The 16,810-nt window shown below is 47.0% G+C and overlaps 2 protein-coding genes across 3 annotated transcripts; one reads left to right on the plus strand and one right to left on the minus strand.

Annotated features, from left to right (window-relative positions):
• Positions 1-434: 434 nt before the first annotated feature.
• On the minus strand, positions 435-12,029 carry LOC120947914 (uncharacterized). Of its 2 annotated transcripts, none has more exons than XM_040363741.2 (7): positions 11,078-12,029; positions 10,091-10,999; positions 8,729-10,027; positions 7,665-8,661; positions 2,529-7,586; positions 1,968-2,457; positions 435-1,802 (listed from the first exon to the last, which is right to left on the minus strand). In XM_040363741.2, exons 1-7 carry the CDS (start codon positions 11,575-11,577, stop codon positions 1,129-1,131), a joined length of 9,927 nt encoding a protein of 3,308 aa, XP_040219675.2. In that variant the 5' UTR covers positions 11,578-12,029; the 3' UTR covers positions 435-1,128. The 2 variants fall into 2 exon arrangements, with proteins under 2 accessions (XP_040219675.2, XP_049466891.1); XM_049610934.1 differs by having other exon boundaries at positions 7,674-8,661; positions 11,078-12,028.
• A 3,276-nt stretch (positions 12,030-15,305) lies between these two features.
• On the plus strand, positions 15,306-15,925 carry LOC120952235 (ER membrane protein complex subunit 6). The gene is made up of 2 exons (XM_040371457.2): positions 15,306-15,545; positions 15,608-15,925. The coding sequence occupies exons 1-2, from the start codon at positions 15,407-15,409 to the stop codon at positions 15,814-15,816; spliced, it is 348 nt and encodes a 115-aa protein (XP_040227391.1). The 5' UTR covers positions 15,306-15,406; the 3' UTR covers positions 15,817-15,925.
• Positions 15,926-16,810: the final 885 nt, after the last annotated feature.

A 16,810-nucleotide genomic window follows, 5' to 3' on the forward strand; every position in this document is an offset into this window, starting at 1 on the left:
TCCAAACATGAAAATTAACTCAAACATTTTGTTGAAAGTTTAATGTTTTTTGCAATAAAAAAAAAGCTCGCGGGAGACAGGTTGTTTATGCCCGACATTAACATATTACGAACATTAGAAAATTTAACATTATCACAAAAACCCAATAAAACATAGGAATGGCATCATTAGTTGACGATATGCTAACGACTCGATACTTGAGAGTACTTGAGATTATCGCGTACTTCCATATCACATTAACGTAATACCTTTCTTCCGTTCTCAAAACAAAACAAGTAAATCTGGTACGTATTTAGTTGTTTTGGTATTAAATAAGATAAGTTGTTCCCTCAATTAGCTGTAGTAAATGTTAATAGTATTAAACAAAACAGCAATAACTCACCCGGGCAGTTTCACGTGTTTCGGCATTGTCCTGAACGCGATTTCTTCATCAATTTCATCTGGTACCATGGTTTATTTTAGAACTTGCGTTTTGCATTGCTGACTTTTCTATACACCATTATTTCTGTTATCTTCAACGTTCAAACCTTGCCCGCACACGTATGTGGCAAACCATTCTAGCAACTGCGGCATTGTGGCCTTTAAGTTTCCATGACTTGTCGAATTGTATATACAAAAAGTTTTCCGCTCGGCAGTTCTATCGACAGTAGCTCTGCCCCCTGTGTAATGATGATATTATTCGAAATATTTCTCGTTTGCTATAATTCTTCGCGCCACTAGACCGAGTTAACCAAGTTTAAATCCAACGGCTGGAAGCCAGTTCTACAGTTGCTACAATCGCAATTTGCTCTCAATGACCAAATTAATATTTTACTTTACGTGAAAATGACGATCTAAAGTGTACATTTAGGTAAGGATGTTGTTTCGCGGCCTTTTAAAAGCATTTTTAATACGGGCGAAGAAATTGCTATTCGTTGGCAGCAGCAAAATTAAAACTATCTTTCAATTATTGTGCAAAAGTTTGTCAACGGCTACTAGACGTACGTTTAAATTAACGCCTCACTTTAAAGCCGTTTCCTTCAGTCAGCACATAATCGCTGGGTCCTGCGGTTAGATAAGGCGTTCGCTAGTTTTCTACTTGCTGCCTGAACTGTCTGTGAACGGCGTATAAGAGTTGTCTTATTACTTTTACTTATTGCTTAACGCGGTAGAGCTCTCGGTGTGGTCTGTTGGATTTCTTGCATGGCTGGCTTCCGGTAGGTCGTTTGAAGTAACACATCCACTGCCGCTAAACGGTACTGGGTCAGAACTTACCTGGTGATGCAACTGTTGAATGTTGAGTTGCGTATTTCCTTCCATACCGCCGCTGATTGACGATGGTGGCGAGGCAGTGGCCAACAAGCCAGTGTAAAGATCGTCGAACGAGTGTGTCTGACTACTCAGCGACGAAGAGATGCCATCGAACACAGAAACCGACGAGGCCGGACTGTCGGCCGTGCCAGGGTAGAGTATCGATCCAACTGATGAGATAGGCGTTCCATTCTGCTGTAACCGCTGCTGTTGAATACTCTTGCTGGAAGGGGTTCCGATCGGTGGTTGCTGCGGTCGCTGCAGCTCATCGCCACCAATGCTTACGCCGCCGGGATTGCCTTCTTCCGGAGTACCGACTGATGGTGATACCATCCCTGCTGCGATGTTATCACCTCCTGCAGATTCGCAAGTCATTTTCATATTGCTACTGTTGCTATTGCCACCCGGTGCGTTAAAGTAGTAGTTGAAATGTTCGAGCGATCCCAGATCCTGTTCATCTGTTTCCTGGTCGCCCACACTAACTATCGGTTGCTTCGTTCCGAACAAGTTATCTAAGCAAAGGTGAAAACAGGCGTAAAGATCGCACCGACAAAAAAAGGCGTGCAAAAACGCACGCAACCCCATAAAGCCGATCCAACAAAGAACTTCCCCACGTACTATAGTTATGACCCCCGCTGTTTTATCCCATTTAAATCATGGTCGAACAGGTTAGTTACCTCCGAATTCCCCTTTCAGTTGCTGCTGTTGTGACTGTAGCTGCAAATCTTGCATCTGTTGCTGCAGCTGCCCAAGTTGATACTCTCGCAAAAAGCTCTTGGCGTCCATCGATGAGGCCAGCAGGTCAGCCGATGCAGATGAACTGCTTCCGCCCGAGACTCGACTGTCCATGAAATCAGTTAACGCAACACCGGCTCTGGTGCCTGACCCGCTGCCCGACCCTACCGATCCGGAACCGGGGCTGAGATCAGAAAAGTGTGGCTGAGTGTCCTGAGCCAGCTGTTGCTGACGATGATGCGTCATGTGCTGTGCCTGATGCATCATGTGCTGCAAGGATACGGTGCTCGGCGTAGCCTGAGCTCCCAATATGCCCAGCCCGGTCGAAGTGGGGGGCGATGGTGCCGGTATGGCTGTTATTTGAATGTCGTGTGTAAAGTTTTGCGCTTGCTGCCGTCGCATCTTCGACTCGTTGATGCTGTGTATGGTAACCTATGGAAAGATAAAATAAGCATTAACACCAACCACATAGACACGAAAAATGCAATGAACAAAACATTTACCTCACTGTTAAGCCGTTGGCCCGGTTGTAAGTTTTGCAGGAAGGCAAGATCGTCATATCGTGTTCGAGTGCCAATGGTCCCGGTGGGCAAGCTTCCAAGGCTGTTGCCGTTGAAGAATGCGCTCGGTGCTTCATCGTCGCAACAGTGTGTGGCCAAGCTGGTGGATGCATCTGCTCCACCAAGATACGAGAGAGCGTGCGATCGTTCGGAACCAATGGCACCAGTTGCACCCTTTGACAGGATTGACGCACTACTACTGCCCCCCTGATAATATCCTGACGAACCCAGCATACCAGACCCATAAGCGTTGCCCGGACCTACGGGTGCTGAATGCAGCAAATCGGGCCCCGCCAGATTGTACTGACTGAACGACGAATAATGAGATTCACCCAGTCCCGCACCGATAGTGCCACTTGCCGACGGTGAAGGCGCAAACATGTCCTGACCGGTGGTTCCATTCATATGTTGCCAGCCCCTGCCGGATGACGTAGGCAGACCGCCACCTTGCTGCAGTGAGGTTTGTTTTTGCTTCTGTGCATTTTTCATCTCGCTGCCGATGGCGGACTTGCATTTGCGTGGTCCCATGCTTTCATCTAACGCGGCGGAAGAATATTGCTGCAGGTAAGGCGGCACACCAGTGCTGCCTGGAATGATTGTGTTAGCACCAGACGACACGGCAGCAGTTACATGCGGTGCCGTTCCGCCCGGCTGCTGCATGGCTCCGTGTGTCGGAGGCATAATTCCATTCTCAACCAGGTAGGCTGCATTGAACGGACGGAATCCGGTCGCTTCCGGAGGGGCCCCGCCGGACAACGCATGATGGAGTGCAGGGTTGCGTATCGTAAACATTCCATTATCATTCTTGAATATCGTAGCCGGTTGATCGTATCCAAGCGTCATACGTGCGCCTTGCACGTCCGGCATCGTTCCCGCACCAGGGGGACGCATTCCAGCACCACCGGCACCCATTGGGCCGCCGTGGAACATTGGATTCCGTAGCGTCACAATGTTATTTCCGTCCGTTAGCTTCCTACCTGCCTGCGCCTCAGTAACGGAGGACACAGAAGCTCCGCTCGCGGAAGGCATCTGATCCACTTGATCATGGTCTTTGTTTTTGTTCTTGCTGCGTCGCTTGTTCCGTTTCTTACGATCATTGGCACCTCCTTCCGGCAGTGGGGAAGACTGCTGTTGCTGTTGCTGCTGCTCTTTTCCTCTCAATTTTCCTGTGTTAACCATGATCACCGACTCCTGTCCGACGGCCGACACGGATAATGGCGACATTGGATTCACGACAAACATGCCAGGATTTGGTGCACCGGCACCAACACCAAACGAACCAGCCAGCATAGCAGGCGTTGGATCCATCGGAGGCGCAACCGGTTTCATTGGTTCGGTTATCTTCCGAATTGATTCGCGCTTCAGACGTAGCGCTTCCGACTGTATGGCGTCCAGTCGCGTCAATGTAATACCGGGTGGAAGATCCAATCCCTCCGCACGGATGCCACGTCTCAGCTGATCCATAAGACTGTTGCTCGCGCCAGACCCATTGCTAGATGCACTCTCATCGATCGTTGCATTGGAAGCCACATTAGGTTGCCGTGCCTTGCTGTTACATTCCTTCCCAGGCCCAGATTTCGACGCAGCCGCGTTGTTCCCTGAAGCATTACTTACATTCGTCGCCTTTTGATTCGCAATCTTCTCTTGCTGTGCCTGGGCCTGCACCTTTGCCTTCGTGGCTTTGGCGGCGTTTTGTAACAGCTGTGACTGTATTGTAGCCTGGGCCTGCTCGAGCTGGCGTATCATTTGCTTTCGCTGGCGGTTTGACAGACCAGGACTATCTAGCAGGGCACTGATCTTCTCCACCATTGCCTGCGCCGGCGTCTGCTTCTTCGGTCGTGATTCTGTTTCATTGCCATTCGCCGTACAACCAACACTTTCGACGTCATCTCGCTTTTGCTGTTCTTTGAACACAGTGCCTACTGCAACTTCCCGCTCCTGTTTGGCAGCTTTCTTTTGGGTGGATTTTTTCTCTTTTTCCATGGCAGTCTTCTTTGTTTTGTCATTGCCTAGCGATTGGACTGCAATTGCAACGGCCGGTGTGGATTCTTTTTGTATCGTTTTTGTTTCTTTCGCTTGCTCGCACGGCTTCGACTGTGACAGAGCGTTCTGAGAGGATATACTGTTGTCAACCTTCGCAGGAGCTATCGTTTTAGCTTCTTCTTCTTCCTCGAACTCTTCCTCCTCCTCCTCAACGTCAGTTTCCGAATCGTCCATATTGAGCAACCGGAAAGCGTTGTTATCGAACTCGGGATCAATGAACGATTTGGCAGCCTTTTTGCGAACAACGGGTTTCACAGACGATTCCACAGACGATGGATTCTCTACTGCCGAAGCAGTCTGTTGCGATTGACCTTTGGATTTTTCCTTGTTAGATGCTTTTTCGACCGTACCGTTATCTTCTTTGAGCGATTTTTGCGTTACAACTGCCGTTCCCTTTTTCTTCGCTTGTGTTTCCTGAGGTTGACTCTGCTTTGCTTGAACCGTGCCCGCCTGCTGTTCCTGTTGCGATGTCGCCTGTTGCTTTGATTGGGATTTGGTTTGCTGTTTAACCCCGGATGCACTTCCACTGCCACTAGATACGACGGAATCTTTGCTTTGCTTGCGGTTCAACACCTTGGCACTGGACGCAGCCGACTTTTGTTTTCTTTTTGAGGTCGGTTTGCACTCTTCGTCGTCGCTGTCTAACAAATTTAGACGTGCGACAATCTCGTCAATCTCCTCTATTAGCTTGTCCTTTTTGCGTTCCTTTTTGCCGTTCTTACCCTTGCCCGTGTCAGCAGGCGTCGTCGTGGCAACAGCCAATGCCTTTCCCTTGCCTCCCTGTCGGTCTTCTCCAACGGGTGCCGGTTTCGCAGTAACCTCCTTCTTAGCAGGCTGACTATTGAGGGACGCATTAGCTTTGCCCTTGCTCCCTGGTGCATTACTAGTTTCTGTCGCCGTTTTGGGGTTCTTCTGCATCTCCAGCAAATCTTTCTTCACCTTGTTTGCCAACGAAAGCATCTCCGGATTACTCTTGCGATCTGTCTGCAGGTTTTTGATCAACTCAACGCTTTGGCGCAGCATGCGCTCCTGTATGAGATCATTGATCGAAATCGTTTGCTGCTGCTCCTGTGGCTGGCTTTCTAACTTGCCCGCCCTTTTCTTTGATCGCGATGATCGTTTGATTTGATCACTGTCTTCGATCTGCACCGTGTCAAGCGGCTGCTGGTATAACTGGTCGACATATTCTTGAATGAGGCGTTTTTCCTGCGGACTAAAATCAGCAAATGGATCCTCGGCCTTTGGCATGCTCTGCCCGGCACTGTTCGCAAGTTTTGCTTTCTCCGTTCTCGTAGCGCCCATCACTGAAGCCGCAGAACCACTGGGCTGCTGACACAATTTTCTTGGCTTCTGATGTTGATTAATACCATCGCCCGCTCCAGCTGGATCATTGATTGGCACAATCTGACCATTGACGAATGTGTACAAAATTTGATCCTGATCGGGTGAATCTCCCTTTGCCGTTACCGTCACCTGTGGCTCGGTATGGGGCAAAAAGGTACGCTTTATCGTAACCATCTGACGAGAAGCGGCGTCGTTACCAGCACTTTGTTGGAGCTGTTGTTGAAGTTGTTGCTGTTGTTTTTGTTGTTGATGTGGTTGTTGATATTGTGGTTGCTGTTGTTGTTGTTGTTGTTGTTTGAGATGTTGAAGATGGTGATGGAGCATTTGATCTTGCTGCGGGTGCATCTCGTCCGCGTGATGCTGCCGTTTTTGTTGGAAAAGGCTCAGCGTTTCCTGCAGTTTTGCAATAGTGGTAGAACGTACATTGTTGTTCGTTTTTCCGGCCGCTGTTAATGTTGAAGGTGGTGGTGGTAGCATTGTACCAGGCGGTACCCTTCGTCCCGCCTGTACATCCTCTACGGCAAGGGATTGGGCAAGTTTTTTTGGTTGCACTGCATGTTGCGGTGGTGGACAGCATGGTGGAGGGGTTGGGAATGCTTCCAGCTTGAAAATGTACTCAGGAATTTCGGTGCGTATGCTGCTAACGAGCACATTTATTGCCGCATGGAGCTCATTCTTTTGCTGCCGATATGTTTGTATTTTAAGCGGCAATTCTTTGCGCTCCTTCTTGCTCAATCCTATCTGATCTTGTAGAAGCTGCTGGGTCTTTTGCTCTTGCTTCTGACAGTCGTAAAATTTTTGTCGCAACATTTCTAGCTCAGCAATCATTTTCAGACCTTTGTTCAGCTTAACCTTCTTAATTGTCTCTGCATCTTTTCCGACTGTCGCCGACACTGTCGTTGCCGGTTTTGTAGCTGGTACGGGCTTTTGAGCGTTTTTATCCGCCGACTGGATGCGGTTAGTTTTGCCACCTCCTTTCGACGCGTTGTTTGGAGCTTTCGCACAGTCATCCCCTTCGATATAACGCAACAGATTATCGATCGATTGAAATCGATCCTTGCTCGGGGCTGCAGCAGAGGTGGCAGTTTTTGCCACTGTCTTTTTGTTTGCTTTTTCCGTAGAAGTTTTTGCGTTGCCACTAGCTGAAGGTACTGTGTTGTGTGTAGGACACACTTTGCTTCCCCCTCCCGATGATTTTTCCGGACCTTTGGAGGAATCATCTCCCTCGATAAATCGCAATAGATCATCGATTGATTGAAATCGATCCTTACTGGGCGTCGTTGCAGCAGCTGCAGCAGATTTTACTGTTTTCTTACTTCCTTTTTCGATAACTGCCTTACCGTTGCCATTGGCCGAAGGTACTGGGTTGAGCGGGGCAGATGCCTTACCTGGCGCAACTGTCGTTGCGGCAGAGCTATTGCTGGCCGTAGTTTTAGTGGAGAGCGGTTTAGACTCTTTTGTCACTGCTGCACCATCGGTAGGGGCAGGTTTTTGCTGCAACTGTTGCCTCTGTCGTTCTTCGTTGAACATTTTGTCATTCATCATTTGTTGTTTCTGGAGCTTTTTCCGTAACTTTTCACGTGTTTCGTTCGTCCTTTGATTATGGTTACACTCCTAAAAAAAAAAAAAAGAAAAAAAAACACACATTTAAGCATGAATCTCTCTATGAATCATCTATAGCTTGAAACTAACTAAACATACACTCTGCCCGAACAGCGTACAGTAGTAGCAAACGCAGGACCCTTCCGCCTTGTCTCCGCCGGTTGCGCCAGTGGGTGGGGTTCCACGATGGCACGATTTTTTGTGCTCCTCTTTCGTATGCGTTGTTGCGCCGCCACTGGCAGATCCTGGTGCCGCTGAGCCGGCCGAGGGTTTGGCTTTTGCAACAGTTCCCGCTTTTGTGCCTGCAGCATGCGAAGGCAATCCGCAAGGGCAAGGTTTACTACTACCGTGCGTTTGTGACGTTGCTCCTGCTGCTGCTGAAGACGCCGCACTTGGAACCGCACGAGCACCATTGCCAGGTTGCTGCTGGGTCGTCGCAGGTAGTGGCTTCGCTTTCATCGCTGGCCCATTTGCACCACATGCTGCTTCCTGTTTCGAGGACGATTTCGTTGCTGCATTGCCGACGGCGGGCGGTATTTTACTGGCCGCCAATTTGGCGAAGGCTGACAGCTTCGCCGGTGTAAGCAGTTCTTCATTCACACCCATTGGCACTGGCGCAACGGTTGGCTTTGGTGTGTTGCCGTTTGCTTGCACACCTGCCGAGGATGTTGAGGGAGGTTGTTTCGAGCTCTTATCATTCAGTGCTGCTTTTGATGAAGAAGTAGGTTGGGCCGGTGCCGGTGTCTGACTTTTAGCTGACGGACAAGCTAACTCAGCATCGACTGCCATCGCTCTTTTCTCTCCCGATATCACATTTTCATCTTTCGATTTTTCAACCTCTAGCTGCCCATTTACGACAACAGCGGGGGTGTCTGGAACGGCACCTTGCGCATCCTGCTTGAGTGAGGATGCTTTAGTCACATTACTTTCTATGCTCAAGTTAGGTTTCGAGGATTCCGGGGTGCCAGATTTTGTGGTGCATGAATCATCGCAGTTCAGCAGCTTGCATGGGCTGCGCTTTCCTCGCCCTTTTTCCAGCAACATGTTTCGTTCCTTTAGCAGTGCTTTTAGCTCCATTTCCAGCATGCTGTAAAAAATGAAAGGGAAATGAAATATAAATAACGAACCGCTAATAACGTTACCGTAGAACGTACTTCGTGCGCTGCGTCCACGAGTCTCTGGCGGAAGTGTCCAGTTGTTTGGATAACATTTCCGACTTGGAAAGAAACTCGGTCACACAGGTATTGCAAGTACACGTACAACCTCTGCTTTCATCTGCAATTCCGTTCGAGATGCACGCATCGCCTATTGGTTCAATGAAGGACGAAGCTGCTGCTGCTGCGGCCGCTGCCGCAGCTGCGACCGATGCGGCCGAAGTAGTAGAAAGTGAACAGGAGGAGGACGACGACGAGTTCGAACTGGACAGGCAGGATGAGGAGGATGACGACGAAGACGTCGACGATACGGAAGAAGACAGGGTTGTTGGGCACGGTGCTAGAAGGGCAGCATTCGATTCTAGCTTCTGCATCAAGCTCTCCCGCATTCGGCTCGGCGAAACGGATCTTTCCCGCTCCCGCTCGAAACATTCCAGATCGAAGGCAATGTCGTTCTCCTTAACCAGGAAAAACTTAGTAAAATACTGATAAAGGACATTCCGCGGCGGTGCCTGGGTGTCGAGTATGAACCATTCAGCCAAATCGGACGCGCGCGTCTTGGGCAGATTGAGGGCCGAGTTCTGCAACGACCAGAACATATCGACGAACAGCAACGGGTGCATCTGATCGTCTATTTCTTCATGCCAGCGTTTGTTAACGTTGTCGCAAAACTTGCGCAGCGAGTTTCGCGCCTTCGTGTTCCAGTTTCCCTTCATGATACGCCGCGGTTCTTCGCTTACCGGTTTGTAGGTCTGAATCAGCAATCGGGACAGATGGACAGGATAGTTCATGGCGATAATGTTCACTGCCACCCGACATGCGATGGACGAGCAGGGCGCTGCCTGGAAGGAGCAGAATCGCGACGGTTCCAGCGTGCTCCAGCGGTACTGCACTCGCTCGGGCAGATGCTTGAAAATGGCCCACGCAATATGGTACAGCTCTTCATCTTCGCCCAACGTTTCCACCAAAGGGTAACACGCCGCCGTGTCCTGTACGATCTGCTTATCGTCCTTTTTCGATTCGTTTTTTAACATCGCACTGTGTTGCGGAGAGGACACCTTTGAGCAACCGTTGGGCAGTCCCGTTTCGCCGCTAGTTAATAGCAATGATGACAACAGTTTCTGACTGTTGGTCGCCGAATCATCCTCATCACTGTTCGGTACTTTCTTTCCCTGGGTTTCGAGCATCATCTCGATCATGTTCGCGCACGTACACATGCGATATCGCTCATTGATTTCCTTTTTCGGGCGGAATGTAAATATTCCACCTCCTATAATGCAAGTGAGACATACGCATACGCTACAAAAAAAAACCGAAACAGTTAACGTGTCGCTGTTGCTCCCCCCTCTCGAATATACTTACATGTTGTGCGTGTTTAATGGACGATTGCAGCCGGGACACTTGACGTAATCGCATACGTTCGACAAGCGTGAACTTACCCCCGGTATCCACTTCGTCTTGAGGCAGTGTACCACATACTCCCACACGAGCTGCCTGTTCTCCAGCGCTAACCATTCCGAGATGGAACGTTCCGGCTTTTCCAACAGTTCCGGCGATTTGGGCGCGTAACGCGATCCCCGGATGGCCTGCAGCAACGTGTGCACCGTGCTGATACGGTTTCGCCGCTCGCAATCTTCCGACGAGCGGTGGTAATCGTACAGCAGGGGCCAAACATCGGCCCAGGACAGCGAAATGTCCGTCATTTCCTTGTCAAACTTCAAGAACCGGCCGACCAGCTCCTGATACTCGCGCTCGGGTAGCGACCCGCGCAGCCGGAGCATACACTCGGGCAGTATGCTCTGGACTTCATAGTAAAAGTACCGTTGAAAAATGCGCTGGTTTATCAACCACCAGGTGAGACCGAACTTGCCCAGATGACACTGTTCCAGGACGTTCAGCAGCGGGGCGACGGTTCTTGCCGACTGGCGCAGCTTCTTGTAGCCGTTCACAATGTAGTTCAACACCTCCGGAGCATTAAATTGACGGCTGCCATCCTCCGGACTCTCGGTGAACAGGTCCTCAAACCCGACGCAGTACACCTGCACAATTGAGCGGAGCTGAAAGCAAAGTAACTCAAAGAGCTGGTGCGGATCCCGCGTGCTCAGCACGTTCGTAAGCATCACGAAGGCCATCTCGTTCGACAGCGGCAAGTTGGATGCGAGCGACATCTGGATCATGTTCTGTTCAGGATAATGCGCATCCGTTAGCCACTTCAGCGACGATTTGCTCATCAGCTCCATGTACTGATTGTACAGTGCGTTATCCTCGGACCTATGGAGAGACAATGAAAACCAACCGATATGATTAGCCACTCGTGAAAAAAGAAGCAAAGGCAAGGCAATCACATACTCCGGTATCAGGTCGTAGTACTGCTTCATCAGAAGCTGCAAACGGTCCCAAAGAGAGTTGTACTGACAGTCTTCTGCGTACAACTTCATCACCACCTCACGCGAAACGATGCACATACGGCAGCAACAGTTCAGCGGAAACAAATGTTCACTGTGATCCTCCTGCTGCTGCTTCTGCTGCTGCTGATCAGCCCGTTTCGGGTTATGGCATTCGGATGAATCGGATTGTGCTTTGCAAACACAGTCATTCTCCGAAGTAGTCGCATCTTGTTGTTTTTCGTGTTCGTCAACGTCGATCACCGTCTTCTGTATCAGCAGCTCCACGTACTGCTTCAGACTGCGCCCGTAGTGACAATCTCCCGTGCAGGCATCCTTCGGTGCCGGACCGTTGTCGACGGTAAGGGGCGAACCCTCGCTGCCGTCCTCAATAGGTGTCACTCCCGAGGTGGACACCGTGCTGGCAGTGCCACCGCCGCCGCTTTCCTGCAGTAAAATAGACATTTTCGCACAACCTGCTTTCTATCTTCCCGTCTATTTCACGCCCTTTTCTCAGTCACTTGCACTTGATGTTAATATTACGGGCCGGTATTAACGCGAGGTAACTTTGTTTCGAGGTCCTCCAACTGCTGTACCGCACACACGCACTCGCACGCACAACTGCACAGTTTTCACATCGGAAAAGGTGCGCACCTACACTTTACGTCGCGTTTAGTCACGAAACGAAGCGGTAAACGAACGCCGCTCAATCTTTCTCGAGCAAGCCCGATTCGTTACTCAATTCAGTCGCGACCGGCGGGGAGAATGCTTGAAACAATTGCCTCTAAAATAACACCGCTTGGCTGAAAGTGACAATCTACCATAAAGTTAGTTGATCCGAAATCACCAGCAAACAACGTGTATTGAGAAACAGGATTGGCGAATGGGATCAGGTTGCCATCGACATCCCGTTTCAGTGCACTGCAATCTGACATAAGCTTGCAGTATTTATGAAAACTGACAGCTAGCATCAAACTGAATACATCGTCTGCATGAAAACAAAGTTTCAAAATGATCGCAATATGGCAAGAACACCACATGAAGTATCACGAAATGGTGATTAAATAGCATTTCAATGCCAAAATTTGCCCTTTTCAACAATATCTGATGACATTGATTATGATGTGCGTTGAAAGCAGCCATGACAGTTTACACTGTATTTATGACCCTACCGCTTCCACTCAGGTGCGCGAGTAAACTCAATTGTCAAAAAGGCATTTGACGCGGGTAGGGTTTGCACTGTGGGAGAACGTTTGGCCATTATTCCTAGCACATTGTTTAGCAACTAGTGATGGGCGCCTCTTTCAAAGCGATTTTTTTCGTCGATAAAGTTATAGGCTTATTACACTGTTTGACGACCCACAAATTCTTTCGCGAAAATTTTTTAACTGTGCACTGACCAGCGAAATGAAAGAGTCTACAGTCCGAACTCACTGGTAGAATTTCGATTCCCTGCCAACTATTGAATATGTGCTTTTTAGTTGTCACGTTTTTCCTTACAAAAATTTTCTTTAATTTTTCTCAGCATGCCATGAGATTTTTGTGAAAGTTTAAAAACCGGTTTTTCCATACAAACGCATGCTTTTTAATTGAGCTGTCAACCCACTATCGAGCGTTCAACAAAAAAGCATTCCAACTAAAAAGCGTTCAATTATTGAATTCTGACAGTATTTGCAAGTAAAAAAACACATACACATTTTACACAAATGAGTTTCACTTCAACATACACGTTTAATTGCTTCCTATGCACAATCAAACAAATTTTGAGCCGATCTCGTAGTACAGTTGTCAACTCGTACGATTTAACAACATGCCCGTCATGGGTTCAATCCCCAACTAGACCGCGCCGCCATACGTAGGACTGACTATCCTGCTATGGGGGGGGGAAATCAATTAGTCACTGAAAAACAAAGCCCACAAGTGGGTACAGGCAGGCCTTGACCGACATCGGTTGTTGAGCCAAAGAAGAAGAAGAAGAAGAAAATAGGAGCAAATGAATTACCCGTGCATAAAAAAAATACTTTAACAACATTGAAGTGGCCGCTTCTATAGCCGTGTGGTTTAACCCACCAAACTGACAGTGTTTTGGCTTTGATTGATGCAACTGGATTTTTAGTACAAGAAATTGATGGCGTTTTCGGTATCTTGGTTACAGTATACGCTCGGTAATCCGCACGCTCGATAATTCTCACTTTTGACAACTAAATTCATGAGATGAATAGTGTTCGATCAAAAGTAGCGAACTTTTATAAAAAAATTAATGACGTCAAAACGTCATTCGATATTCTTATCAAACTCAATCAAGTGCAGATTACCGAGCGTATACTGTATTTGGGTCAAAACTAGAAATCAAGAATATTTTATCATTCATGTTGTTTTTATCCAAAACCAACAATAAATTCAGATACAGTTGAGCGCCTTTTACCCGGGTTCAAGGTGGAATGTATAATGAGGTGTAGTTATAGCGCTTTTGGCGATCCCCCCCTGGGCTCCGATTTTGACAGATGGTTTTCCACTTGTATATGTATTGATGGATTGTTTACGTTTTGCATGGTCAATATTTGGTGGAGATCAATTTGGGAGAATATTTTAGTTTATTAGAACACAGTCCGTGATTTAAAATAGAAATTTTCCTTCGAGAACTTGAAGCGTTCGCCAAAAGCGGAAAACTAACTGTCAGTTTTCTTCGTCAATTCTTCTTCCACCTAGTTGTCAAAACGGGCTTCCCGAATAGCCAGCTCGTACTTAATAGCTGATTTAGGGCTGTTTAACGAAAAATCGTTCCAATGTCGTACTTTGTGGCTGATTAAGAGATAGACGGCACTTTGCGGAACTATGGAGCTTTTTAACAGGCACATGGTACTCTTTGGAACTTTGCGGCTGATTAACACTATGTGTAGGGTTCATGATGGAACTTTAAGGCTTGTTAATAACGTGTACCGAACTTGGGGGAACTTCATAGCTTTTTAATGCATGACATCGGTAGAAGGTGGGTCTTGTCAAAGTGTCAAAGACAGACGCCGCCAATCATCTCATTGCTGCTGTACAAGTTAGATCAGTTCTTTGAAGAATGGATTTTGAAGGAAGTAATTGTGATTGTACAGTAAATTGTGATACGTTTCGTGTAATTTATGAATATTAAGTATTTAAAAATACACACATGCACAAAAAACAAATCAAATCCTGTTGTTTATTTCATCGATGACGCTTGCTTGAAAATAAAACACAAAGAAAAATAATCCCCAGCACCGTAGCTTAAGGAAGCTGCTTAGGCGCTATTTAGAAGGACCGCCTGGAACTTTGATGCTGTTTATCTACTGCAAAAGGCGAATTAGATCAGCGATCTTTAGCGTGCCAAAATGAGCTGCTTAAGCAATTCTAGCTATTTGGGTTATAACTTGACCTGATATCTTTACGGTCCTTGCCCGGGTTCCTTTTATACCACTCGAATTCCTATTTTCAGACCATTAGTTATCTGTCAATTGGTATACGACAGAAAAATACAAAACAATGTGGCAGAGCTTTCCATCGTCTAATAAGCTTATTAGGGCCGTGTTTGTGCTCCATCGCATGTGATTTTATCGGACGAGCTGACAAATGCTTTTTTGGTTCATGGTGCGATTATTTGGATTACTTTAATAGTTTGACGAAAAAAATAATAAAGATACCAGTTACAGTAGAGCGTCGATTATCCGGGCAGCTCGGGACCGGACGGTTGCCGGTTAATCGATTTGCACGGATAATGGTCCAAGAAATGTCAAACGCATATAAAACATATGAAATTCACTAGTTTTATCATTAATTCACCTAGAATCAATCGATTAATCGTTAGTAGAATATTATTTTAATCAATAACTGTAGGTTTCACAACTGTTCATGAACAAAAATAAATTTCGAAAATACCCCTAGATACTACAGAGCTGCACAAGAAACTGGTTTCCCAATCGATTATCGCTGCAAACTTTCGCCGTACGTATGAACAGCTGTCAGATTTATGCGCACGGTTAAGCCGCCCGCCGGTTAATCCGTCCCCGGATAATCGACGTTCTACTGTATCAAAATCGAATAAAAGGTACCACTGTTTCGAGAACATGAGGCAGAGGTTTTGCGTGTGGAGAGATTGTTGCTTGGGTTTTTAAATTAAAACGTCAAAACGTAAACTAGACATTCTATCTGCACATGTCAAAAATCTTCAGTGATATGACCTGCCGAACGATCCGGTGGCCCGTGGTGTTTTCCAAATCAAAACATTCATAGTGTAAATTAAAATTCTGTGGATGAAAATTGGTCAATCATGTCAACTACACGCGTGAAAACTAGGGAAACCAAAACCGGAGAAATTATTGCATACAGTGATACCGCAATACGGAACAATGCATCTGCAGTGGAATACTGTCGAACCTCGATGGCTGCATTGTCGGGCAGCACCGCAGGTATTGCAATGTCGAATTAGTCTGGTGGGTGGCTCTTTCATCCTCTCCTTCCTTTTCCACAGGTGTGCTTGGACTGACCGGTGTGCTAGGGTTTCTCTTCTACGTGCTAGCAGTCCTTTGCCTCTGGCAGATGCTGCTACTGAAATCCGGCTCCAATTGGCAGAAGTATTTCATCAGCCGGAAAAGCCTGCTTACCCATGGTTTTCTGAGCGGCCTATGCACCTACGTGCTGTTCTGGACGTTCTTGTACGGTATGGTGCACGTGTATTGAGAGAGGCCACAGGTGTGGGACGCAGATCACAGAGCAAACCTAACACTAGGCTAATACTTTGGTAAATTATTGTTTCGATTCCAAATACACGTACCATCTTTTATCAACAGCTAATGTTTACCGCATGAATGAGGGGAAAGAAATTGTTCACCTGTGTTTACACATGAGCTTAGCGCTGCATTCAGAATAGGAAGCGAGATGAACACGAGTCCTCCTGCCGTAATGGCCATGTTCAGGTGGTTTCCTTTTCATATATAATAATGCTAAGGGTGGAATTGAAATGTACTTATGGATATCACAACTGCTTGAAACATGAAACAGATAGTGTAAACTGCAAGACTTGAAAAGACTTGAAATTTAATGCACAATTTTGTCCAAAAATTAAATTATGTTACATTTAATCACAAGAAACCGTGGTCTCAACGGAAAAATTTTCACTTTCGACGCTACGGCTGGCATACCCGGGTATCGGTACGATTAAATTGAAACCAATGTTCTCTCGTAGGCTTTTTACAGAGAATTGAGAAAAAAAAACAAACATATTATGGCAAATATGACACAATCACTCATTCACAAAATCAGTTACAGCAATCTGTATTTAAAAACAAAAATACCAATTGAATATCCACGGACCAACTCCGGCCTTGTAACTTGTGTAACCTGGTCATATTAACTTCTTCCTCTTCTTAGTTTGGCTCAACAGCCGTTGTCAGTCAGACAGGATAGTCAAGTCCTACATATGGCGGCACGGTCTATTTGCGGCTTGAACCCATGACGGGCATGTTGTTAAGTCGTACGAGTTAACGACTACGAGACCGGGTCATGTTAACTAGTAGTACGCAAAAAATAAGATTTTTTTCTTCTATTTTTTACTTGGCGCAACTGTGAGTTAGACTACAAACTCGGTCGGCCTTAGTTATTGCTAGGCTTGGCAATGACTATCATGGTTGGTTTACCCGTTGCCGATAGTCCTTTAGTTAACAGTGTAATATTT

The sequence above is a fragment of the Anopheles coluzzii genome, chromosome 2, assembly GCF_943734685.1.
Source record: "Anopheles coluzzii chromosome 2, AcolN3, whole genome shotgun sequence".
Classification (NCBI taxonomy): domain Eukaryota; kingdom Metazoa; phylum Arthropoda; class Insecta; order Diptera; family Culicidae; genus Anopheles; species Anopheles coluzzii.

Coding starts and splice junctions, on each gene's coding strand:
- LOC120947914 (XM_040363741.2), bottom strand. CDS start 11,577: ATGTCTATTTTACTGCAGGAAAGCGGCGGCGGTGGCACTGCCAGCACG. Junction 7,587..7,664: donor TCGGGCAGAGTGTATGTTTA/GTTAGTTTCAAG, acceptor TTTTTTTTTTAG/GAGTGTAACCATAATCAAAG. Junction 1,803..1,967: donor ACTGAAAGGGGAATTCGGAG/GTAACTAACCTG, acceptor ACCTTTGCTTAG/ATAACTTGTTCGGAACGAAG.
- LOC120952235 (XM_040371457.2), top strand. CDS start 15,407: ATGTCAACTACACGCGTGAAAACTAGGGAAACCAAAACCGGAGAAATT. Junction 15,546..15,607: donor ATTGTCGGGCAGCACCGCAG/GTATTGCAATGT, acceptor CCTTTTCCACAG/GTGTGCTTGGACTGACCGGT.